Genomic DNA, 26,331 nt, shown 5'->3' with positions numbered 1-26,331 from the left:
AATAAAAAAGAAAGGCTGATCCAACACTCCTCATGGGGAACTTTGCAGTAGTGTCCTCAGGTGGATCTGTATAGGATTAAATAGAGTAGTGTCCTCGGGTAGATCTGTATAGGATTAAATAGAGTAGTGTCCTCGGGTAGATCTGTATAGGATTAAATAGAGTAGTGTCCTCATGTGTCCTCGGGTTAAATAGAGTAGTGTCCTCATCAGGTAGATCTGTATAGGATTAAATAGAGTAGTAGGATTAAATAGGATTAAATAGAGTAGTGTCCTCAGGTAGATCTGTATAGGATTAAATAGAGTAGTGTCCTCAGGTAGATCTGTATAGGATTAAATAGAGTAGTGTCCTCAGGTGGATCTGTATAGGATTAAATAGAGTAGTGTCCTCAGGTAGATCTGTATAGGATTAAATAGAGTAGTGTCCTCGTGTGGATCTGTATAGGATTAAATAGAGTAGTGTCCTCAGGTAGATCTGTATAGGATTAAATAGTGTAGTGTCCTCATGTGGATCTGTATAGGATTAAATAGAGTAGTGTCCTCAGGTAGATCTGTATAGGATTAAATAGAGTAGTGTCCTCAGGTGGATCTGTATAGGATTAAATAGAGTAGTGTCCTCGGGTAGATCTGTATAGGATTAAATAGTGTAGTGTCCTTGGTTAGATCTGTATAGGATTAAATAGAGTAGTGTCCTTGGTTAGATCTGTATAGGATTAAATAGAGTAGTGTCCTCGGGTTAGATCTGTATAGGATTAAATAGAGTAGTGTCCTTGGTTAGATCTGTATAGGATTAAATAGAGTAGTGTCCTTGGTTAGATCTGTATAGGATTAAATAGAGTAGTGTCCTCAGGTGGATCTGTATAGGATTAAATAGAGTAGTGTCCTTGGTTAGATCTGTATAGGATTAAATAGAGTAGTGTCCTTGGTTAGATCTGTATAGGATTAAATAGAGTAGTGTCCTCGGGTGGATCTGTGTAGGATTAAATAGAGTAGTGTCCTTGGTTAGATCTGTGTAGGATTAAATAGAGTAGTGTCCTTGGTTAGATCTGTATAGGATTAAAGTCTATAGGATTCAATAGAGCTCCTTAACAAGAAAACATATTTAGCAAAAAGGAAACTCAAAACTATAAAGATGTCCTATATTGTTCTTGAAATGAACTACACTGTTTATAGTCAGACTGAAACAAGTCTTCTTATGAAAGAATTAATACTAGATGAGTGAACTGAAGGGAAGATTTATAAGATTTTAGACAGAGACCTATCAGTCGTGTTGTTAGATGATATTTTACTGCAGGCCTTTTATAAAGCTTCTCAGACAGACAGGGGGGGGGAAAACAGAATTATGGAGATATTGTGTAAAGGGACTGTGTAATCTACATGTACTCAGCGTCTGATACATATAAGTCTGTGCACACTCTAGCAACACTTAATCAACTCCAAGAGTGATCACAGACAGGTATTTAAAATCAAATTAATAGCAAAACTGTTTTTATTAGATTCATGATGTTATAAGAGTCAGGCTAATAAAAGACAACTAAACAGATAATTCATCCATTAAATTACACATTGTAAGTTCAAAGTCCTGCTAGGCCATTGAAATCAAATTAAAAGTGATATTTTAATCTAGAACTAGGTAATTAAAATCCAGTTTAAAATTATGTTTTAATTCAGAGATAGGTAATTAAAATTATATTCAACTCAGAGCTAGGTAATTAAAATCCTATCAAAATTTATATTTAATTCAGAGATAGTTAATCAAAATCCAATTAAAAGTTATGTTTTAATTAAGAACTAGTTGATTCAAATTCAGTTAAAAAAGAAACTGATATAAACAGCTCCTGTTGATATTACTGAAGTTTTATTCAGTGTCAGGCTGCTATGATAAAAAAGGGACATTTTTCTTTAACATCTAAGTTCAAAGTCCTGTGAGACCATTCAAATCCAATTCAATGATCATATTTTGATGCAGTCAGGTTATTGAAATCCAATGAAAGCAAAACTGGTATATTGCAACTTCCCCAAACCGATCACTTCGTCGACTGGCGAAAAGGTACTGTACAGAACGACTGAAATGAAACTGGAATGGAATGAAATATTCTGAAAATCACTTCTGAATATTGAGATTCAATTCAAACAGACTACTTTCAGTCTTAGTTCAGAGTGAGATAATCTAAATCAAATGAACATGTCACTGCTTCTTTCAAATTATGCCTATGTTCAAAGTGAGGATGAAAAATATCTTATTGAACATTTCTACACATCTAAATTTGGACAGGTCATCATTAAAATCTGATTAAATAATTGTCGATTTAATGAATCAATTAAATTCAAAATAATTCAATTAACATCCTATTAAAAGTTTGTCCATTAAATGGTATCTATATTTAGACGGACCATTAAAATCCATTTATCTAAAATTTCTGGAGTACATTACATGTTTGCTTTAATTAAATGTTTGTTTGAATAGTTGACCTCATTTTTCAGCTGCTAACAATTTACTTTAAGTACAGAATCTGACATTTTATGGTGAATGGGGATATGTGAGACTAACCATAACTTTTTGTATCTGTCAAAACTTGTCACTATGTTTAAGGGACACATGACGATGAAATTTTTGCACCAAGATTTTCTATTTGTTTGAAACAAAAGTAATGAAATGAAAACGTAATGGGATAGTCAATGATGAAAAAGAGCCTGCCCTTGGCAGGAACTCGAACCAGCGACACTGTTGTCTTGAGCCGGATTCTCTGTAGCTTGACTAAAGGGAAATTGGCTCTTACAAAAACTAGTAAGACAACCTATCTTTCTCCTGCCACAAAAATATCTTATTCTGTAGTTAATTGTGTAACAAAAAGAAAAAGCTAAACATCAAGAATCTGTATATTTGTTTCGTGATATCTGTTTAGAATTGAGGTATTCCTTTCTGTTATACCAGCATAGCTAAATTGATACCAAGGACTTTATATCAAACTTACAAAGTACTAGGGAAATAGTTAGCATTGTTCTGACCTTTGATCTTCCTGGCTTATGAAGAAAGAAATTTCTCAGCATTAATGTTACCTTGCTTTCCTCTAATTGACGAAGTGGTAGGAACGATCAGAGTTATTTTACAAGTACATATATCAGAAACGTTTAGTAATATTCTGAAAGATTTGTCAGCTTTACGATAAAATTCATTCCATTTAAAAAAACATTAAGAGAGTAAATAAACCTTTACAATATATGTTTTGTATTATCAGACAATATTTTTTGTTGAATTTGTTGTGATAATTCAATAACAAAAAGGAAAAAAAAACAGAAAACAAGAACTCTTATAAAAATTTTTGAAGTTGAGTAATCTTGTAACTTTTGTTTATGTAATGATGTCTAGTTCTGTTAACGTTTTTACGAATGTGTATTAATAATAGGAATGAATAGGGGATGCTGGTTTCCTGTGAAAGGCCTTTAATTAATATCACACACCATTTATATCCGCAGGTATCCCGTTACACTGTATGGTTAGGAATGACCTGTTGTAGTTACTCAGAACAGTATTTGCCCCGGTGACATTTTGTGCTATTGCTTGTTGAGATTTTTGAATAGTAAAATATAGCTTATATTTGTAATTGATACCTTAGTCTAAGCATCTAGTTTTTCGTTTTTGTCATATTGTGTAGGAGTTCTTAGTTTCAACCTCGTTCTGAATATCTCTATTTTTATTTTGAACATTTTGTTTAATTGCTTTTTCAATTTTCTTCTTTCAATTTAAAAAAAATTCTTTTTCACTTTTAAATGTAACTTTTCAGATTGATTGCGGCAATTGATTTTTATTAGGTTTTTCAAATGGTATGATTATGGATTAAGAAAAGAAAATTGCGCTGATGGCTTTTTGGGGCTTTGTAACCATCTGGTGTGTGTCGGAGCTGAAGACTGTTGTCAGAGTTCATTATGTTATATGGGGGTCTAACATATGACTTTGATGGCATCCAAGTTGTGCCGACTCCCGTTTCTTTGGCATTGCAGTGTATGGCAGGTGTACAATTTACATGTAGGTTATTTCAATCCCTGATACTCAGAGTTTACATCGGAAATTGACTGTCAACTCCGAGGTGTTTAGTTTTTTCTGATCGTACCGTACTTATCCTGTAGCAAGCATGAGAGGCAATTGTTACAATAAAATTGTTATTTTGACTCATAGGTATAGAGACGGACTTATTGTAGGACAATATCAATGCTAGTGAACTGCAATAGATATGGATGGGCTTATTACAGGACAATAAAATATCATATATGTTTGTAATACTACAGAACTGCAATAGATATGGGTGGGCTTATTATAGGTCAATGAAATATCATATATGTTTGTAATTCTACTGAACTGCATTAGGTATGGGTGGGCTTATTACAGGACAATGAAATATCATATATGTTTGTAATTCTACAGAACTGCAACATATATGGGTGGGCTTATTACAATACAGTTGTATTTCAGATTAAGAGATCATGTACATGCAGTTGAAGATAGTCAAAATGTCACCTTATGTGGCACAATAGAAAATGTTTGAACCAAGTGAAATACTAAATGTTTGAAATTAGTAGGGTTCTTTTCACATGATATCTCAGTATCAAATATTCAGGTCATGTGACTCAGTACAATAAAAGAGTTAATGAAGATATTTCAACATAGTGGTTTTTTTATTGAAATATATTAGAAAATAAATTACTGCATTATGTCAAAAAAATAATGCATTATATTGACAAAAAAATTAAAAAATCCTAAGTATTATTATCATTAAAAAGATATAGGATTGGATGATTTTTGGCACCTTTAACTTATATATGTGGTTAATTATCAGTTAGGTATAAAATCAAAAAGTCTAAAATTACCCTTATTGTTCTGGGTGACCTACAACAGGCCTACAAGATGTGGTACGTTGTTCAGTCACTAGTCGGGACAATTTCAGGGAGACTCCACCTCAGAATAACCCTGGGTGTTCACAGACGATGAAACCAACAAACGATGTATAGCATAGATCCATGTACATTACAAACCTTTAAACAATGGAAGATGTTCTGGAGTTCATCATATATAAAACAATTATTCGGCTATTCTGGCAGGTCTAACATCTGTGGGTGGACTCCATGATGTACATCAAGAATGTCTATATTTTTAAAAGTCTCGTTAGCTTTCAAATGCAAGAAAAAAAAACAAGTCGGATGAGAAGATTGGATGTTTTGAGTTTGCAAGGCTTTGTTACAATACTGTTTTGTTTGATTTCATGCTTGCATACTTTTCATATTTGTTATAACTATGAAAGAATTCCAAAAAATTTCTAAAAATGAAGCGATGTATCGTGGCTGTAAAGCTTAGTGAAGAAGAGAGATTATTACTTACATAGTGAAACAATGTTTATTATTGCCTAGCCATGACTGAAATCTGTAATCTATACCATCCCTTCTCCACAATATCATCCTTTATACTGTGACTGGTTTATGTAGCACCTAAGAATGTGTAGTTCTCCAGTCTTAAATCGTTTATGATATCTAGTAAACTTAATTTGTAGAACTAAATATTCAGGACACAATTTTTTTTTTTTGTTTTTTTTATCTTTCAGGTTATAATTTGAAATATATTGTTCTCTGGTCTATAGAAAACAATTATACAAATATATATACAAAATTTGTGTAACAGCCATTTGATGAATTGGGGAGGAATTTTAAGAAGTAAAGTACATTTCAGGAATTTGACCATATTGTGAAATATGTGTAGTTGAATTATGACTGGGGTCCATATTTGGCCTGATAGAGTCTGTAATATAAAAAACTCTTAAAGGCATATTTTTGGGCATAGGCTTATCACTGATAAAATCTGGTAAAATTGATGGAATGCAATTTCTCTTCTAAGGACTTGAGTAAGTCTAGAATATATACTGAATGAATTGAAACTCACAATCTAGGGGGTTGGGCTTATAATCAATGAATATGTAGATTTGTCATCATCAGGACTTGAGTGAGGCTAAAGTGTACCCGAATGGTCTGTGAGTCACATAATTGGAAACTCTTAGTCAAGAGGGTGGGCTTATTACTGAATATTTAGGTTTGTCAGTTGTAAATGCATTTGTTGTAGATGACTTGAGTAAGGCTAAAATGTACCTGAATGACCTGTGAGTTGAATGATTAGAAACTCTCAGTCTTGGAGGTGGGCTTATTACTGAATATTTAGGTTTGTCACTGGTAAATGCATTTGCTGTGGAGGACTTGAGTAAGGCCAAAGTGTACCTGAATGACCTGTGAGTTGAATGATTAGAAACTCTCAATCTTGGAGGTGGGCTTATTACTGAATATTTAGGTTTGTCACTGGTAAATGCATTTGCTGTGGAGGACTTGAGTAAGGCTAAAGTGTACCTGAATGACTTAATGGTAATACCTATGAGTCATGAAAGCTCTCTGCCTTTCTGTGTACAGATAGCCAGCTTTTCCCATGGTTTTTAGGTATCTTACCTCTTCACCTGTCGTAATTTGTTTACATCATCTTGTGATCAGTGATCTATGTCTGTTTACTTCTCATTTCATTGGTAACATTTACTTAATATCCTCATATTGGAAGATAAAACATGTATCTGGTTGATTGTTTTAATAAAAAATATCGAGACATAATTTTGGAATTGTCATACCTAGATGAACGGTTGTCAGTTAAAATTTCCCTAGATTCCATTCCCAATACAAGTAAGCAATGTCCTTTCCCAAGTTGGAATAAAAACTTCAAATTGAAAGCCAAACCTGTGATCACAACACAATCATTTCTTTTGATGTGGAAAAGTTCTGATTTTACAATGGTGGAATTGGATTTGTTTTCATTTAGGGAAAGTGAATTGTGATCGCTACCATTCTGGGGTAAACATATAGACATCTAAATTCTAAATATCACATTGGGATGAAAGTAAGAAATGGATAACTCCAAAGTAAAAAAGTCTAAAAGTATTCATAAATATTGTAATGAAATGATATTGTATACATTAATAACGAAACAATTTAATCATTAACGGTTGACAATAGCATGTCAATAGATATAAAAGTAAAACAGAAGTTTTGAAATGACAATTTATTTCATAGAACTCAATTTATTTATGATTTTTTGTCAAAATGTTTGTTCGATTATAATCATTCATGTGTGGTGCTGAAACTAATGCTATTTCCTGAATCATTTCATGATTTTATGTCTGAGAAAATGACTTATTACTCTATAATTCTAGAATAAGTCAAGAGATTAACAGAGGATTTGGCTCAAAGTCAATAGAAGAACTTATTGAAAGGCAATGAAATAGAGAGAAATGGTAATCACCTTGAACAGCAGTAGATGATGGGCGTATTACCAGGCATGGGCTTATTACCAGACATAGGTTTTTCAACAGACATGGGCTTATTACCAGATATGTGCTTATTGCCAGACACATACTTATTACCAGTCATGGGCTTATTACCAGACAAAAGTTTATTACCAGGCATAGTTTTTTTTACAGACATGGGTTTATTACCAGAAATGGGCTTATTACCATATATGTGTTTATTGCCAGACATGGGCTTATTACAAGACATGGGCTTATTATCAGGCATGTGCTGATTACCAGCTAAATACAAAAAGCAGGGTCTATGGTGATCGACAGCAGACCACCACACAAATATTTTTTGATTATATAGACCTCATGGGCGCCTAGGTCTGTTATTAAGTTCTGTATCATTGTAAGATATATTGGTATATGTGGAGGGACAGCATGTAATGTATAACATTAAGTTCTTTGTTAGAACTTTGTAGATTGTTTGTTGTCTTTCATCACTATATATATAGTTCCTTTTGGCAGGTTACGCCAGGCTTAACATACAACTGATCACATTTTATCTGAATGTTAGGTGATAGGCTGTTTTCATCCAGCAATTGGAACAGTTCCTAATGTAAAAAAAAAAAAACTTTGTAGATTTTTTTCTTTTTCTTCTGGTAGAATTTTTCTATATGTTTAAATGAAAATGAAATGAAAAAATGAACCTATCAGTAATATATTCATGTTCTTTTCACTTTCTTGTGTTATGTTAACATAGAGCCCATCAACAAATTGAAAGGAAATTATCTGAAATGACAAGGCTTTATTGTTGTATTTGTTTTAGACTCTGTGTAAACAAGTTCATTTCTATAACAAAATGTACATTTCTATATATATCATATTACATACAAAAAACATGAGCTTTTGTAGTATTCAGTATTTCCACCATTGTTAAAAAAAGATAAACAACATTGACGCAAATAATTTTTGAAATCAAGAAGATTGTTGATTATTAATTAGTGCATACAATCCAGATGAAGTACGCTCATATAATTATCATAATTGGAAAAGATCATATTCCTTGTTTTCGAGAATTGTAATGGTAGAAATTGTAAAACTCTTTTAAAATGAAGGTACATACTAGCTATTAAGAGCACATACCTCCTTAAATCACTAAGTAACCTTCTGTCACCTGCCAATAAAAATAGGTCTTAATTATGGTGAGACTCTCATGGTATGAAGTGTTTGGTACCAAGTTAGTGTATGTTTCTTGAAGATTGATGCAAGTCTGGTACTGCAATAAATAAAACCATGTGTGAAAAACATTTGTCTATTGATAAAGAGTCCACGCACCTACATCCTGCGGCCCCCTTTCCCTATCCTTCCAGTCCGCAGTTTTCTGGATTCTTACGTACTGTATCACATTCCGCGACATTGGATGCACGTTGAATGCACGTCAAGAGTGATTCAGAATGATTCACGTTTCTGTCATAATATTATACCAAGAGTGTGGTGATGGATGGAAATCTCCCTTAACTGTTATAGTTCTTCTGCTTAACAGCGTCCCTCACTGAGTAATAGGTGCAAAAAAACTATTTCTCTTTGATACAGACTCGTACTGATCAGGAAATAGGATTATAGAAAAAAAATACACTTCCTTTGAGAAAGTTAAAATTTTCAACAAAAAAACTTGTGTGTGATAAGTTTTGATGATACTATCTCGTAGACAGTGGTGGGTTTACACGTGCTGCACATGTAATAGATGAAGGAACGATGTTGGTTTGGCTGTAGAAAATGCATGTCTAGTTTTATAACTAAATTCTGTCTTAGAAATCAGTTCAATACAACCTAAATACTGACGCAGAATTCTTATTCAACCAAGAGACAACAGGTCATTTATTTATTTATTTTCATGTCGGTGTCTTCAAACTAAATAAAATAATAGATTGTTTATAAACATTCTATGAATGAATCCCAGTTTAAAACAGATACTTCTTTTCTTCCGCTGAGAAGATTTTTTTTAAAGAATAATTTTTTCTAAATTTCCATTTGTGAATTCAAAAATTTTGTTAATTCATTTAGATTCTAGTTAAATGGACTAGATAATGATTCAATAGAATTGATGTACAATGATTTGTGAAAAATTCATTTTTGATATTTATTAGGATAGTATTTATAGATTGTCTGAATAGAAAAGCGATGAGGTTATTGTTAAGATTCTAAGACATGGTCATTATAAAATATTTACTACAGTGGATGGGATTCTGAAGTGAGGTAACATTCAAATCTCGTCTACCATCAAATGGATTCTCTATGAAGGATGGGAGAAATATTTCACTAGGTGTATATTATACATGTGCTGGTTTTTTTACCCGCCAAGTCAGAGTATTAGTGTATACACCAGCATCACCGACCTACACCGCAGTCTACCAAAGTGTTACAGACAGACAACATATGTGCTGTGACAAGCTAAGCTACTCTGTCTGTTAAACAGTAATACTCACAGCTAGCAATTACACAGTATTACTGCAGACGTTTCGTTAAAGAAAACAGAATTACAAGAAGCAGTGTACTTGTGGAGACAAAACTTTACACAGGATTCGGTTGTGAAGGATTTGAATTCTGACTACATTGCGGTTGGTACAGTATTTCGTACTTTTTTCGCTGAGGAATGTGTGTTTTCTTTATGATGTGAATTCCTAACTGAACCTGGAAACTGTTCTGAATATTGCATTTTTAAATGCTTCATGTATCTGATTGTATTGAGAGATAACTGTATGAACAAAATTTATATATTGGGTTGAGAGCTTTAATCTATATCGACTACATCACTATCTAATACATGGTATACATCCTTGGTTTATCAATTGACTGTGTGCCTCTATTTGGATCACAGCTATCTGAAAATTAACTCTAAAATTGTGATAAAACATGGGATGTACATTAGGAGCACAGAAAGTGGCCAAGGCAGAGGCCAAAAAGGAAGGAAAACCCATTAAAAACAAAAAGGACAAAAATGGCTCTAAACAAGACCTGGAGACAAATAAAGTTACAGAAACTTCAAATGAAAATGGACAGGAGGTAAATAGTGAGGGACAGGAAGGGAAGGAATCTGATACCACAGTTACTGATGGACAAACACCCTCAATTCAGGTAAAAAATCCCGAAGAGGATGTTGCTAAAGTTGAGGACAATACTCAAGAGAGTACAGCTAAGGAGGATGTAAGTCAGGCTGAGGTGAAAAATTCAGAAGCTTCAGAAAATACAAATACTTCAAATATTGTAGAAACTGAGAGCCAGAAAGAAAATGTAGGGGAAGCAGGGTCAGAGAGTACAACAACAGCTCCTGTAGCTGAAAGTTCACAAGATCAAAAAGTTGATAATAATGACACCATTCCAATTGTGCCAGCAGTGAGTGAAAAAACAGACGACAGTACACCAAAGGAATCTTCTGAAAAGGAACCTTTGGCAGAGCAGCAAGTGGAGATGTTAGAGCAACAAGATAAACAACAAGAGCCAGATATCACTACAGAGGATCAACCTGAAGCAGTTGTCACGACTGACAAACAACAAACATCAGATGTAGCTCCACAAGAACAGCAGGAGCAGACACCAGTTGTTGCTGTAAAGGAACAAGAAGAACCAGTGGGCAATGCAGAGGAACTACAAGAAACAGTTGTTACTGCAGAGGAACAGCAAGAAACAGTTGTTGCTGCAGAAGAACAAAAAGAAACAGTTGTTACTGCAGAGGAACAACAAGAAGCAGTTGTTGCTGCAGAGGAACAGCAAGAACCAGTTGTTGCTGCAGAGGAACAAAAGGAGGCAGTTGTTACTGCAGAGGAACAACAAGAAGCAGTTGTTGCTGCAGAGGAACAAAAGGAGGCAGTTGTTACTGCAGATGAAACCCAAGAAGCAGTTGTTACTGCAGAGGAACAGCAAGAACCAGTTGTTGCTGCAGAGGAACAAAAGGAGGTAGTTGTTACTGCAGATGAACAACAAGAAGCAGCTGTTGCTGCAGAGGAACAGCAAGAACCTGTAGTTGCTGAAGAGGAACAAAAGGAGGCAGTCGTTGCTGCAGAGGAACAAAAGGAGGCAGTCGTTGCTGCAGAGGAACAAAAGGAGGCAGTTGTTGCTGCAGAGGAACAAAAGAAGGCAGTCGTTGCTGCAGAGGAACAGCAAGAACCAGTTGATGCTGCGGAGGGACAACAAGAAGAGGTTGTCCCTGTAGAGGACCAAAAGCCAGTTGTAGCTGAAGAGGAGAAACAAGAATCAGTTGAGTCTTCAGAAGAGCAACAAGAACCAGTTTCTGCAGATGAACAACAAACACCAGTTGCAGCTCCACAGGAAGAAGAAAACCCATGTGCTGAACAGCAAGAAGTTGTATCACAGGATCAGAAAATAGATGCTGAAGTGGAAAGAACAGAAGAGACAACACATGAAAGCAATGCTGAACCTGTTGCTGAGGAATCCGCACAACTTATAGAAACAACAGTAGAGGAAGTCAAGGTAGAAGCTGCTGAAGACACTCCAGAAACTGACAATCAGCAACCTTCTGTAGAACCTGTTACTACAGATGTTGAGGACACTGAGAAAGAGATTGCTGAGACTGTACACTCAACAGAAGTTGTGGAAACTGAACAGATTCCACAAGAGGAGCCAGAAACTAAGACAAAAGAAACTGAAGAAATTGGCTCATCTGTTGATGCCCCACCAGTTGCTACTGATACAGTTAACAGTGAAGATGTTGTAACCAATCCGGAAGGGGTACAAACAGAGGATATTCAATCTGAAATATCACAAAGTGAGACTGATGCTGGATCATCTGTTGATGCCAAAGATGAAACATGTGAATCATCAGTTGATGCTTTGCCTTCACCTCCAGCACCTGAAACTGAAGAAAATATATGTGAGGAAGTGAATGAAAAGCCACAAGAGGATATTAAACAAGCCCCAACAACTGAAACAGCAAATGAGGAAACTAAAGAAGTAGAAAACACAGAAGCAGAAACTGACAATCCAGAGACTGAAGAAAAAGAGGAGGAGGAGGATGCAGAAACAAAACAAGAGGTTGTTGAAACTTCTGTAGATGCTGCTCATCAGAAAGAGGATTTACAGACGGAGCAAAATGAAAAAAAAGAAACAACCGAAGAGGTCAGTGAATCTTCAGTAGATTCTTTGCCACCTCCTCCTCCTTCACCTCCACAAGAGATGGAATCAGCTTCCGAGACAAATGACAAGGACAAAGAACCAGAGACTGCTAAAGAGGCAGTTGTTGATTCTCTTCCTCCTCCACCTCCATCTCCTCCACAGGAGACAGAGGAAGGAACAGAGGAAGCTACTGATGCTCTTCCTCCCCCACCACCTTCACCAGAAGATAAAAAACCTGAAGAACAAACTGGGGAAGTTGTAGATTCTGTTTCTCCACATGAGAGTGAATCAGCAGGTCCATCAGAGTTATCAGACACTCTTCCAACCCCACCTCCTCCATCACAAGAAGTGTCACCTGAGGTAGTGGAAGAGGATGCAGGGTCTTCAGTTGATCCTAAAGGTTCCTTACCAGATGAACCACAGGAAGCTCAGACATCTCCAGAGGTAGATATTCCTTTGGAATCCACAGTCCCTCAGTCACAAGAGGCTGAAGGTTTAGATGTCTCTAAAGACATGTGTGATAATAATGATATAAAAACTCAAGTTATTCCTAATGGAGAGAAAGTCCCAAAGGAGGATTTCCCAGAATGCAACTCCATAGAAAGTGATGGAGAAGTTGAAAATAATTTGGATGAGGAAGTTGAACTTGATGGAGAGATAGGGGAAGTTAAAACGGAATCTCCTAGCAAGGAGGAACAGACTGCCGGTGATGTTGATAAACCAATTGAAGGAAGTGTTAAGAGTGTGGTGGGAAAAACTCTAGCTAATGGTGACCATTCTCAGAATGAAGATTCTCATTGTACGCCAACCCAAGTTACAGAGTAAGTGGAATCTATTTTCGGCAAAGTTGCTGATATTCAGCAAGGAAAGTGATAATTTTGTAGTAATAATTTACAATGACTTGCTAAAAGTAAATTTCTGTGTGTACAAAAAAAGTGATTTTAATGTTGATATTCAGTGGAAAATGAATATCCTATTCTTTGGATTAAATGTCTGCGATAGATGACAAGTCTTTAGTGATAGGTTTTATAAACAAATTCAACAGAATTGTTTCGAAATTGAATCTCACCTTAAAGGTGACAAGAAATTGATCTGTATTTGAAGACAGATATTTGTGTGTGGAGGATTACCTGTGTTAATTGGATTGGTCAGGATTGTAACTGAATTACTGACTTTTTACTTTGCCAAGAATCTTGTGAAAGTGATGGATTTGGCGCATTGATAAATTTATGAGAAACAATTTTCCAAAAGTCTGAGAGAGTTGTCATGAAACAACAGCTGAATCTACAGTGTATTTATCCTACTATACTGAAAATCTTTTTTGGTCTGTAAGAGTTCAGATTTCAGATTCTTAACAATTCTCATATTAGAACATCTCTATTTTGTGTTTACTTTTTAAATATTTCAAAATTTCGTGTCTTGCATAAAGAATACTCATATACTTGGTGCATAATGTAAAACCTATATTTTCAACTGTGGAAACATTTTTTATTTTTCCCTTGTTTAAGAAGTATTCATTACGCAGAGCAAATTATAGTACAGCCATCAATTTATATCCTAGAAGGGTTAGTTTATCAATGATAGAATGATGAAGATCATATAATGGCTTCCAGCTAGATTTCTTCTTTGAAATTAACACTTTTGAGCGAAAAAATAGTGTTCTTACACAACAAACAACAGTTTTTAACAGCAAATTTGTTCCTTGCTGTTTCTTATTTTAACATTGATAAAGAAAACAAATTGCCAGATTTATAAATGTATGAGTTTGTGGACAGACCGTAATAATTTGGTGATTCTAGGAATATATTGATCCACAAGTTTTATGGTTATAGGGGATTTGGATAGTTTGAGAAAACAATGTAAAAATTCCCAATTCTGTTGGCTTTATAGATCTTTAGGAGTTCATGTTTCAGTGTTGTATTATTGGGTAGTAGAAGTCATTATGTGTTATATTTACAAGTATTCTGTTTCATCACATATGGCAGTACTGTGTTTATAAAACACCACTGTTGCAGTGTGGATATTTTTGTTTCGACGTTTTTTGACATTTACGTGTCATTTGTCAAATATGTTGATATATCTGTATACTTTAGTATATGTGTAAAATAACATGAGTTTCATTGACATGTATTGAAAACAGTTTTTTTATTTTTGTTTTTAATGGTGCTCTTCATCAGGACAAGGTTATCATACAGACATGCTACTGTGTTATATGTTACATAGTGTTTAGAATTGTTACTAGGAACAGCTCAAACACAAAATGGTATCATCTATCCTAATAAGTTAAATAACTTTGATTTGTAATGATTTCACAATTAATGATTCTGGAAACAAAGTCAATTATAAATTTGGATAGTCTTGATCTGAATTTAAATAGTTCTCAGTAGCCACAAAGATTTTCATATACTTCTGTCTGAGGACAAAGGAAAGAACGTCAAAATTAAAAAAAAAAACAAAATCAAAACCCAACAAAATGTCACAAGAAATGTGTATAAGCAGATATGTTTTGAAAATTCAATTTGGAATGTCTTTAAGCAAAGATATATATTGGTATATATCAATGATAAGAATTTTTTCCGGTGATTTTACCATGGTGCTTTTACATATCAGATATATATGTAGCTTGGTGTTTTTCCACTCCCTAACTTTTATCCTTACGTAGATTTTGGAAGTTTTGGTTGTAGACAACAAAAGCAACAAAATCATTGGATTTACAACTTGGTGTGTCTATTTATCAAAAAAGCAAAAATTGGTGAAAGATCTCTACTTCACAAAGTCATAGTATAAAATATGGTTTATGTGTTTTTGAATGACATAATTGAATTTGAGAAAAAACTGATTAAATTCGTGTTGGGTTAATTAGAGGTTTTTGATGCCAGGAATTTTAAATTCATTAAAGTATATGAAAAAAGCTATGCATCGCACACCCTTCAAAGCACTCTTAATAGAATTGGTAGGATTAAAATTGTAAAGAGTAACCTCCCTTAGATTAGTCTCAAGTATTCTTCCTATCTATTGACACTTTTTACATCTGTCTGGCGTCGCGTAACTGTTTATCGACTCCAGACTAACATAAAAAAGTTGATAGAATGTCAGAAATAATGTAAACTAACACCTAGACATATTATATAGATTTCAGAGATTTGAAATTATTTAAAACACTGCACTTATTACAGAAGTTTCAATACTTGATCACTCTAGTCCGAGTTTCTGTGTAATTCTCAATTTATGAACCACATGTATGTTTGATATATTTTAATGATGATTTTTAAAAAAATTTTGTTTTTGTTTTATGAACCCCAATTCTTTTCTTCTCTAATTAATATGACTTTTTTGTGTGATGAAACGATTATAGTAGTAATATAAAAATGAAATGTTGTTTTAAGGTGTGAAAACTGAAGTAGTGCTCATGTACATATAAGCTTACTACTGTGTAGAATTATCTTACGAAAGAAAGTCTTTCAGGAAAGCTGTGTGATGTGGATTTTGATCTTGTGTAAGGAGTTAGAATGGTAAATTGTAATGATGGTGTTTAGGATCAACTTTAAAGCCAGATATTTTTTAAGTAAAATTATCGATTGTCAATTAAAATTGCTAGGAGAAGCTTTGTCAGTGAGTGACAACAGGAAACTTACATGATGTGCTGTTTTTTTTTCCATATAAAATGAGATTGACAACCACTCTAGCATATGATGTAAAGCTCGAGACTGCCCCAGAAAGCTGTGGTGTTTGTTGATGATGGTAAACGTTTAACTCGTTAAACATTCATCCTTTCACTTGATGAAAACATCCTTCGCTGGTGTTTGTAAATTAAGAAAATCTTTATGTGAGCTTTTCCATCTCTGCTTTGTTTCAGTAAACAAAGAATTGTAAGAAAAAATAAAAGTTTGGAGGCTTAGGTTCATTGAAGTAAACATCAGGAAATGTAGATAAGTGTTTTGTCGTGAAATTGTGAAAGTAAAGTCTACTAGATTCTTCATCTACCTTTCTTTTGTCCAGTAAACATCATGAATTGTTAACAAAAAATAGATAAACAAATAAAGTACTGAGTGTACATAAGGTTTTATTTATCTCTGTTATGTTTAAGTCATTGCAGGAGTGTTTGGGGGTCTGATATATTCCTGGTTTGTGTTAGGGTGGGGACCTATACTCCAGATACAGCAATCCTAGCTTGGTTTGGAGGGAGACTGTTTTACAGTCTGTGGCAAGTATCCAGGAGATTCTCTCATCCCAGCCAAGTTATCATACACAGTTTTACATCAACTCACTCTACATTTCTCATTCTTTATATAAAAAATCTCCTGTTATCTTTTGATTAGTGGTGTGAAATGAAACCGTCTTAGCTGCCATTGGTTGGTAATTTGTCACAGGGATTACAGGAGTGTTTGTGGGATATAGTTTGACACTTTTCTCTTGTTATTCTATCTTTTTCTTTAGGTTGTCTTTAAATAATAACTTTGCTGATACTGTTAACACATAAAGTAACACAGCTAAGTGATTTCATCATCTTTTATTCATTTCATTGTACTAAATTATAAAGAATTATATTCATGTTAACTCTAATGTGGATGTATCTAGAAAGAAATCTTAATTTAGATAAATTTTTAATTTCAATTCTTTGGGTAAATTCTACATACAGTATCAAAGCTGATGAAGTGATGTTCGTGTTGTATTTTGTAGATTTTTTCACCCTGGAATAGTTACCATACATATTTGACACAGAAACTACAATTATTGTATAAACTTTTCCAGTCCTTCCGTATAAGTCAGCATGGTTACTTACATTCATGAGGGGGCAAAAATCTGCATACCATATAATGATTAATTTTTGTGGGAGATCTATTTTCATTTAATTTGTAGACACTCTAAATCCACAAATTTATATGTCCACCGAAATGATCAACCAATAAAAGCTGACATAGATTTTAGTGAATTTTGTCATTATCCACAACATCAAGCACCAACACAAATGTATATGTTTGGAAAACCTTAGAATTTCAGCACCACTAAAATACTGATTTTGCAGTATAAAAGAAGAAACATAACTTCGTGTTTTGATATCAGGATTGGACTCCTGGAAATAAAAAACATTTCAATAATACTTTTAATATCTACTTCACGTTCTGAAGTCATGGTCATGGTCATTGCTTTCTGTTGTTTGTATGAGTTAAACAGGTAACTCCCGTATCTTCAACAATGAAACACTACTTCTTGCTGTTATACAAAAATATGGTATTCACACTAAATAACGGTAGACTATCTGTGTTGAGAGTTTAATTCATAAACAGTAAGCTTTGTTTTAGTTATTTATAGAAGCCTTTAACCATTCTCAGATCAGTTGTATACAATACTTTATTATCTATTTCATTGTTGGGGTTATAAAACTGAATTAACACTTTTAAATTGGAAATATTTTATCTTTAATTTTTAGTTCAAGATACTGTTAAATCCGATATTTTCATTGGACTAATATTTTATGGTTTTCAATAATATACATGATTATTCACTGGCACTTGACTTTATGGATAAATCTTTCTCTGAAATTCCACTTGTACTCTAATGTCAGCTTTTGTACGTTATTGTTTTGTAGACTAATTCTTTGATTTATACTTCCACCAATTAACCCAAAAAAATTCCATTCAAAAATTAAGAATTTTTCTGTATGAAATCAGTCCTGCCTGGGTTACTTCCCTTTGTACAAGACACTGCATTACTATTTTATTTTAAATATATATCTTAAATACTCAAAAAGTTCTGTTAGCAATATGAGTTTAATAAAGAAATTATACTGGATAAGTCTTAACATTATTTCTACCACATTTTCTTTAATTTAATTTTTCATATACTCCAATTTTGAACAACTGTTATATGCAAAATGTGTAACAAATTTATATACGATGAAATATGATTTCTTTTTTCTGTTTTCTACAGACATGAATAAAAGTTTCTAGTAATGGTATAAGTAGTAAGTCTATCTATTACCTGACTGTTCATTACTCTTTACCTGAACTTCAAAATTCTTATGATATTGATAAAGAATAAAACATCCACCCCATGTACTGTCTGAAATATCTCAACGTCAACAATTCTTTATTAAGATAAATAAGGTGACATTTAAGATCTGGATACTTTTTTTCAGAATTAGCTTATGTAGTAAAGTGAGAGTGTTTCTGTGTGAATAAGCTTGACAGAGTTATTCCCCTTGTTCGAAGGTTGTAGATTTGGCGTTTTTGCTTTGTATGTAATGTACACAGCTTATGTGGTGTTATTGGTTTTTATGAGCAGACATACATGTATTTAAAAGAATTTTACAGAATTTCCAAAATTAGAATGTTGTTTTTGTGATGATTCTAATCTTCATTTAAGACATGCAATTAGCATTTTGTCAGTGTACAGTATATTCTAAATTTTCTGATATTGTGCCTTTAAATGTTTATACCAAAAATTGTGAGTGTCTGCTTCAAAAAAATATGAATTATTTGTTTGCAAATTCAAATAATATATATATTAAATTATCAAATTTGTAATGTCATTTTGTAATTTAATTACAAAATATTTTATTTATTTATATTGTCATATTCCATCACATCATACACATCTTGAAATAGGATAACATTATCAGTTTAATTTGTATTGTATGTCTTTTTAATATAACACTTAAATAAGTTAAATACAGTGGAATGTGTTTTTATCAGGATATTTCTTAAAAGATAACAAATTGAAATGAAGCATGAAAGATTTCTATATTTACATGAGGAATTTATAATTTTATATTACATGCCAGTCATATTTCATTTTTTTTTTCTTAGAGAGTGTAGCTGTTATTTTTTAATATTTTCATTAATTATTGGTAATAATGAATAAATTAGTGATTTAGGAAGTATTGGAGATAATGGATTAATTAATTTTAGTATTTATGCTATTGTAAACAAGTTTTTCATGCCAATTAAAGTATATATACAACTGCTGTGTATTATTGTTGTGTTAGCTTATTACCAAAGGAGAACAACTCTGTGATAACCATGCTGTGTAGATATTGTGATACAGAAATATTTTACAATCTGGGGCATTTAGGTTGAGTTTTGCTAAATCAACATTTCTTCGTCAGAAAATTTCCACATGGCTGTCTCACTGGCAAGTTGAAGGGAAGTAACTCTTTCATTTCAGTAATATTTTACACTTATATAAGAATTTATGAAATAATTATCTTATTTTCCAAACTAAATTACCAGAGACTAAACTAGGTAATTTCACTCGTACACTGAAGATTTAATACTTCCAGCAACATATCATAATACTTGTTAATAGTTTGAGATGAAATATCAATTATGTATGAATATGAAACTTTCAACGTCATACAATTATCTATGACTAACTTAGGTAAAACCTACTGTCAGCATTAATTGATAATTGTCATTATAAGTCTATATTTAACAATTACAGCTTTATTCTAATTTATTAAAAAGATGTGATACAAGATAGAATTTCATTTTGGATCCAGAATGATTTCTAAATCATTGAAATTAAAAATTAATATATTATGGGAGTCAAATAAAATTTAATGAAATAAAGCCACTAGACTAAATTTTAGAAAAAAACAAAAAAGAAAGAAAGAAAATTTATGTATGTAATGGGTACTTTGCACATTTGTTCAGTTTTATAAGTGCCTTGTTGTCTTATTAACACCAACAGAAAAGATGGCAATTAATGCTTCTGAGTCCCTTTCCATTTCAGTTAGCCTGTTATTGAAACTTGCTGTTTATTATTTTTAATTTTTAATTTGCTTGATAATGAGCCAAACCCTATCTCTAAATCCACCAATTGATATGCCCATGAAATCATAAATGGATAAAAGTAGATGTGGATTATTACAGTGTACTCACAGATTTCATTATTTGATGAAATCAAGTGCTAACAGTACTGTATGTCTTTAGAAAACAAAAAAAAATTGACCTCCATGAAAAAAAAGTGATTTTACAGCCTCATTTCCTATAAAAAGAGCTCATCTGTGTCTATGAATTGAAGTTATAGTGTAACCCTGGTAAATATAAGCCGCAATATACCACTCGACTAGAGAGAACTTCTCTGTAGCTCTGTAACCCTGGTAAATATAAGCTGCAACATACCGCTCGGCTAGAGAGAACTTCTCTGTAGCTCTGTAACCCTGGTAAATATAAGCTGCAATATACCGCTCGGCTAGAGAGAACTTCTCTTTAGCTCTGTAACCCTGGTAAATATAAGCTGCAATATACCGCTCGGCTAGAGAGAACTTCTCTTTAGCTCTGTAACCCTGGTAAATATAAGCTGCAATATACCGCTCGGCTAGAGAGAACTTGTCTTTAGCTCTGTAACCCTGGTAAATATTAGCCACAATATACCACTTGGCTAGAGATAACTTCTCTTTAGCTCTGTAACCATGGTAAATATTAGCCATAATATACCACTCGGCTAGACATAACATCTCTGTAACTCTGTAACCATGGTAAATACTAGCCACAATATACCACTCAGTTAGAGAGAACTTCTCTACAGCTCTGTAACCCTGGTAAATACTAGCCACAATATACCACTCAGTTAGAGAGAACTTCTCTACAGCTCTGTAACCCTGGTAAATACTAGCCACAATATACCACTCGGCTAGAGAGAACTTGTCTTTAGCTCTGTAACCCTGGTAAATACTAGCCACAATATACCACTGGGCTAGAGAGAACTTCTCTTTAGCTCTGTAACCATGGTAAATACTAGCCACAATATACCACTCGACTAGGGAGAACTTCTCTTAAGCTCTGTAACCATGGTAAATACTAGCCACAATATTCGCTCGGCTAGAGAGAACTTCTCTTTAGCTCTGTAACCCTGGTAAATATAAGCTGCAACATACCACTCGGCTAGAGAGAACTTCTCTGTAGCTCTGTAACCCTGGTAAATATAAGCTGCAATATACCGCTCGGCTAGACATAACATCTCTGTAGCTCTGTAACCCTGGTAAATATAAGCTGCAATATACCGGTCGGCTAGACATAACATCTCTGTAGCTCTGTAACCCTGGTAAATATAAGCTGCAATATACCGCTCGGCTAGAGAGAACTTCTCTTTAGCTCTGTAACCCTGGTAAATATAAGCTGCAATATACCGCTCGGCTAGAGAGAACTTCTCTTTAGCTCTGTAACCCTGGTAAATATAAGCTGCAATATACCGCTCGGCTAGAGAGAACTTGTCTTTAGCTCTGTAACCCTGGTAAATATAAGCTGCAATATACCGCTCGGCTAGAGAGAACTTGTCTTTAGCTCTGTAACCCTGGTAAATATAAGCTGCAATATACCGCTCGGCTAGAGAGAACTTGTCTTTAGCTCTGTAACCCTGGTAAATATAAGCTGCAATATACCGCTCGGCTAGAGAGAACTTGTCTTTAGCTCTGTAACCCTGGTAAATATAAGCTGCAATATACCGCTCGGCTAGAGAGAACTTGTCTTTAGCTCTGTAACCCTGGTAAATATAAGCTGCAATATACCGCTCGGCTAGAGAGAACTTCTCTTTAGCTCTGTAACCCTGGTAAATATAAGCCGCAATATACCGCTCGGCTAGAGAGAACTTCTCTTTAGCTCTGTAACCCTGGTAAATATAAGCCGCAATATACCGCTCGGCTAGAGAGAAATATAAGCTTCTCTTTAGCTCTGTAACCCTGGTAAATATAAGCCGCAATATACCGCTCGGCTAGAGAGAACTTCTCTTTAGCTCTGTAACCCTGGTAAATATAAGCCGCAATATACCGCTCGGCTAGAGAGAAATATAAGCTTCTCTTTAGCTCTGTAACCCTGGTAAATATAAGCCGCAATATACCGCTCGGCTAGAGAGAACTTCTCTTTAGCTCTGTAACCCTGGTAAATATAAGCCGCAATATACCGCTCGGCTAGAGAGAACTTCTCTTTAGCTCTGTAACCCTGGTAAATATAAGCCGCAATATACCGCTCGGCTAGAGAGAACTTCTCTTTAGCTCTGTAACCCTGGTAAATATTAGCCACAATATACCACTTGGCTAGAGATAACTTCTCTTTAGCTCTGTAACCATGGTAAATATTAGCCATAATATACCACTCGGCTAGACATAACATCTCTGTAGCTCTGTAACCATGGTAAATACTAGCCACAATATACCACTCAGTTAGAGAGAACTTCTCTACAGCTCTGTAACCCTGGTAAATACTAGCCACAATATACCACTCGGCTAGAGAGAACTTGTCTTTAGCTCTGTAACCATGGTAAATACTAGCCACAATATACCACTCGACTAGGGAGAACTTGTCTTTAGCTCTGTAACCCTGGTAAATACTAGCCGCAATATACCACTCGACTAGGGAGAACTTGTCTTTAGCTCTGTAACCCTGGTAAATACTAGCGACAATATACCACTGGGCTAGAGAGAACTTCTCTTTAGCTCTGTAACCATGGTAAATACTAGCCACAATATACCACTCAACTAGGGAGAACTTGTCTTTAGCTCTGTAACCATGGTAAATACTAGCCACAATATACCACTCAACTAGGGAGAACTTGTCTTTAGCTCTGTAACCCTGGTAAATACTAGCCGCAATATACCACTCGACTAGGGAGAACTTGTCTTTAGCTCTGTAACCCTGGTAAATACTAGCGACAATATACCACTGGGCTAGAGAGAACTTCTCTTTAGCTCTGTAACCATGGTAAATACTAGCCACAATATACCACTCGACTAGGGAGAACTTCTCTTAAGCTCTGTAACCATGGTAAATACTAGCCACAATATTCGCTCGGCTAGAGAGAACTTCTCTTTAGCTCGATTGGTTGAGCGTCAGACTTGTAAGCCAAGGGTCCCAGTTCGATTTTTAGTGGAGGCATTGAAATAAATAATGACCTCTGTTACCATTGTGTTGTCTGTTGGGTTATGGCAGGTCATTAACCTATTGTATCAATGGTTGAACAGTGGTAGAATATCGGTAGATGTACAGATCTATTCCTACACTCAGTATAGGATCATTTCACCGTATTTTACACTTCGACCATATAAAGGAACCTGGCTATAGATCTGGTATCTATTGACTGACAATTGGTTGATTGTGTCTTGTATTGAATATATTGTCAATTGAAACCAATATGTTTAGAACATTTATAAATCTGCTTCTATATCTGTGTTTTCTCTTTATTGAATACTTTTGATAAATTCAAGCTTTCAACACTGCCTTAAATTGGAAATTACCTCTTGATGAATAACATGTAAGACTTACACTTGATCTGAGCATTTCTGACATTGTTATCAGAAAAATTCCTGGTTCTGCCAATTAATCGGTTTTGATTAATTGGTTTTGATTCCTTAATTGATTAATTTCCAATTGATTTTTTCGATTAATGACCCATCAGCTGTCAGTCCATAGAGTGTCTGTTCGATAAATTGTGTCCAAACTTGAAAACGAACACATAAAAATCTATATGTGTATGAAGAGGACGTTGCCTGAATGAGCGATGTAGAAATTCTGAATGAACAGCTTAACGAACCTAACAATAATTGGATTTTTTTGTACTGTGTACTCAACAAAGAACCTTATGATTAAATATTAATTACCCATTTGGCACTAGGACACATGCTGGTACCTGAGACATGCAATCAAGTGTGTGACCAGACGTGCAATCAGGCGTGCCATCAGTCATTAGGTGTGCCATCGAACGTTACACCTTCACGTGGTATCACACATTATACAGTTCAGAGAACTCACAGACTACAGGGTGCAGATCCTGTTTATACAGAATCCAGTTTACATAGAACTGTATGGCTTAGAGGTAAAAGCCTAGATTTCGCTGATGGTTTATAATGAATCAGAATCAATGGTACATCCTTCACTGTAAACATGTTATTTCATAGGTGCAGAGCAAATATTACATTCAATTTATATCGTCCGATGGCAAGAAAAAAGCAAAGTCAAATCTGCTGGGGAATCTTAGATAAAAAAATTCCTGGCATTCTGAGTTTCATATGGCTGGAACTAGGCAACATTGTTATACATACAAAGGGGATTCACTGTTGTAATTATGTATTTAGAAAATGGTACAAAAATCAATAGCTGAACTTCTGTTTAATTAGATTAAAAATTGAAGCTTTAAAGTCTTGCAACACACAGAAAAATCTATTTTGAATATCCCCATATTGATTATCATTGATTATAGGGCTAGGCCTGCTTAACAGTGACGACCAAAGGGTGATCACGATTAGAAAAATAATGTTCTAGGTGTATGCAATTTAAAAGAAAATTCTTTCATGGTTCAAAAATCATCAAAAAATTTGAAATATAACTTATTTTTATAGGCACACCTCTTCTCTCTTTCCAAAACATAAATGCACATTTGAACATCATCATCTCTCCCCTTGCTCAGTCTGACATATGTATTTGTATCTCTCCTTCTCTAAACTCACATTATGAACACGTATGTACACATCCCTTCCCTTCCTCAAACACGTTTATACGCAAACCTACAAATTTCTGTGTGAGCGCAGCAATAGCTCAGTCATGGCCTTGGCTTAGGTAACATCAGGTGTAGATCTGAGGTGCGTCAGTTTGACGCTTCCTATTCCTGGCAATAATCTGTGAACTGATCTTTGATTGTGTCCTTGGGCAAAATAAAATAAAATCTTCATAACCCGAAAATTTAAAGTCCAAACGTTCCATTACCTCTATAAATTTTCCACTGAAGTTCAGCTTGATTTTCATTTTTTATCCTCAAATATTCATGGAAAAAGACAATCTTTAAGCAAAAATAGATTCTCCACAGAATGCCTGTGGTGATTAGATGATAGATTTTGTGGAAAATTTTGTGGGCCTCCTGCATGTTGTTCATTTAGGTATCCAACTGCTATTAAAGGAGATCCCACCCCAAAATGACTCGTGCTGTTCAAAGGGAACGTAAACCCAACAAACAAGCTAAAACTTCTCTGTGACACGTGATATTATATATACTTCTCTTATTCTTATTGAGAGTAACATCAAACTTTACAAAAACCTTTTCACTCACTGATGTTTCTTTGACTGCTGAATTCTTTGTGTCAAGTTTCTAGAACTATTTGTCTAAATATGTGTCAAATTTGTGTTGTATCATATGTGTCAGATTTCTAGTGTTGTTGCATTTTATGTATCAAATTTCAGGGACTGTTTTGTCTGTTGTGTCAGATTTTCAGGACTATTATGTCTAATGTTTCTAGTTTACGAGATTTATGTGTCTGTCTTTGTCAAACGTTACTCAAGCATCCTATTGGTTTAACTTAAAAAAAACCCATTAAAGTTAACACTCCATTTCAGGATTGGTAAAAGCCTGGCCAATGCATTTCTAAATATTTGTTTGTCACCCAAGCAAAGACCGTTAAACATACACAATATTGGTTGATTCATAAAAAAGCAAAACTTGTTTTTGATTGGTGTTAGATCTATAATTTGTCTATTGTCAAATATATATCAAACACATGTGAGAATTTAATCAAAAATTGCTAAACTTAAGTCATATATAATAGACTTTGTAATTTTGTTACCAGATAACAATCACTGTTCAATAATTATCCTTATTTTTTTCCATTTGTCTTAAAACTTTACGACTGCAGCTGGATAAGTGGTTACATAAACTTGCCATGTGTCACATCCTCAGGATATGTGTCAGGGATGTAGACTCAAAACCCTTGTGTCACATCCTCAGGACTCCTTGCATGGGATGTAGACTAGAACCTTTCTGTCTCATTCTGAGAACTGGTGTGAGGGATGTAGACTAGGAACATTGATGCAGTGCATCACAATTTATAACCTGAACTTTAACTTTGAAAGTTTTTTTTGTTGTCTGACAAAAATTCTTGGGGATAAAGGTGGTACACGTGTTATCG

General features: G+C 34.3%; 2 protein-coding genes across 2 annotated transcripts in view; both read left to right on the top strand.

The window, feature by feature from the left end:
- The window catches only part of LOC132559240 (titin-like), a 90,821-nt gene that overhangs the window by 8,291 nt on the left and 56,199 nt on the right, over positions 1-26,331 (top strand). The window lies entirely within an intron of this gene.
- Positions 9,734-16,396, top strand: LOC132559239 (titin-like). The gene has a single exon (XM_060223856.1). It carries the CDS (start codon positions 10,224-10,226, stop codon positions 13,263-13,265), a length of 3,042 nt encoding a protein of 1,013 aa, XP_060079839.1. The 5' UTR covers positions 9,734-10,223; the 3' UTR covers positions 13,266-16,396.

The sequence above is a fragment of the Ylistrum balloti genome, unplaced genomic scaffold, assembly GCF_031769215.1.
Source record: "Ylistrum balloti isolate Yb309-2 unplaced genomic scaffold, AGI_CSIRO_Ybal_v1 Utg370882, whole genome shotgun sequence".
Classification (NCBI taxonomy): domain Eukaryota; kingdom Metazoa; phylum Mollusca; class Bivalvia; order Pectinida; family Pectinidae; genus Ylistrum; species Ylistrum balloti.
Note: the sequence above shows the minus strand (reverse complement) of the source record. Positions and strands in the feature narration are given on the sequence as shown.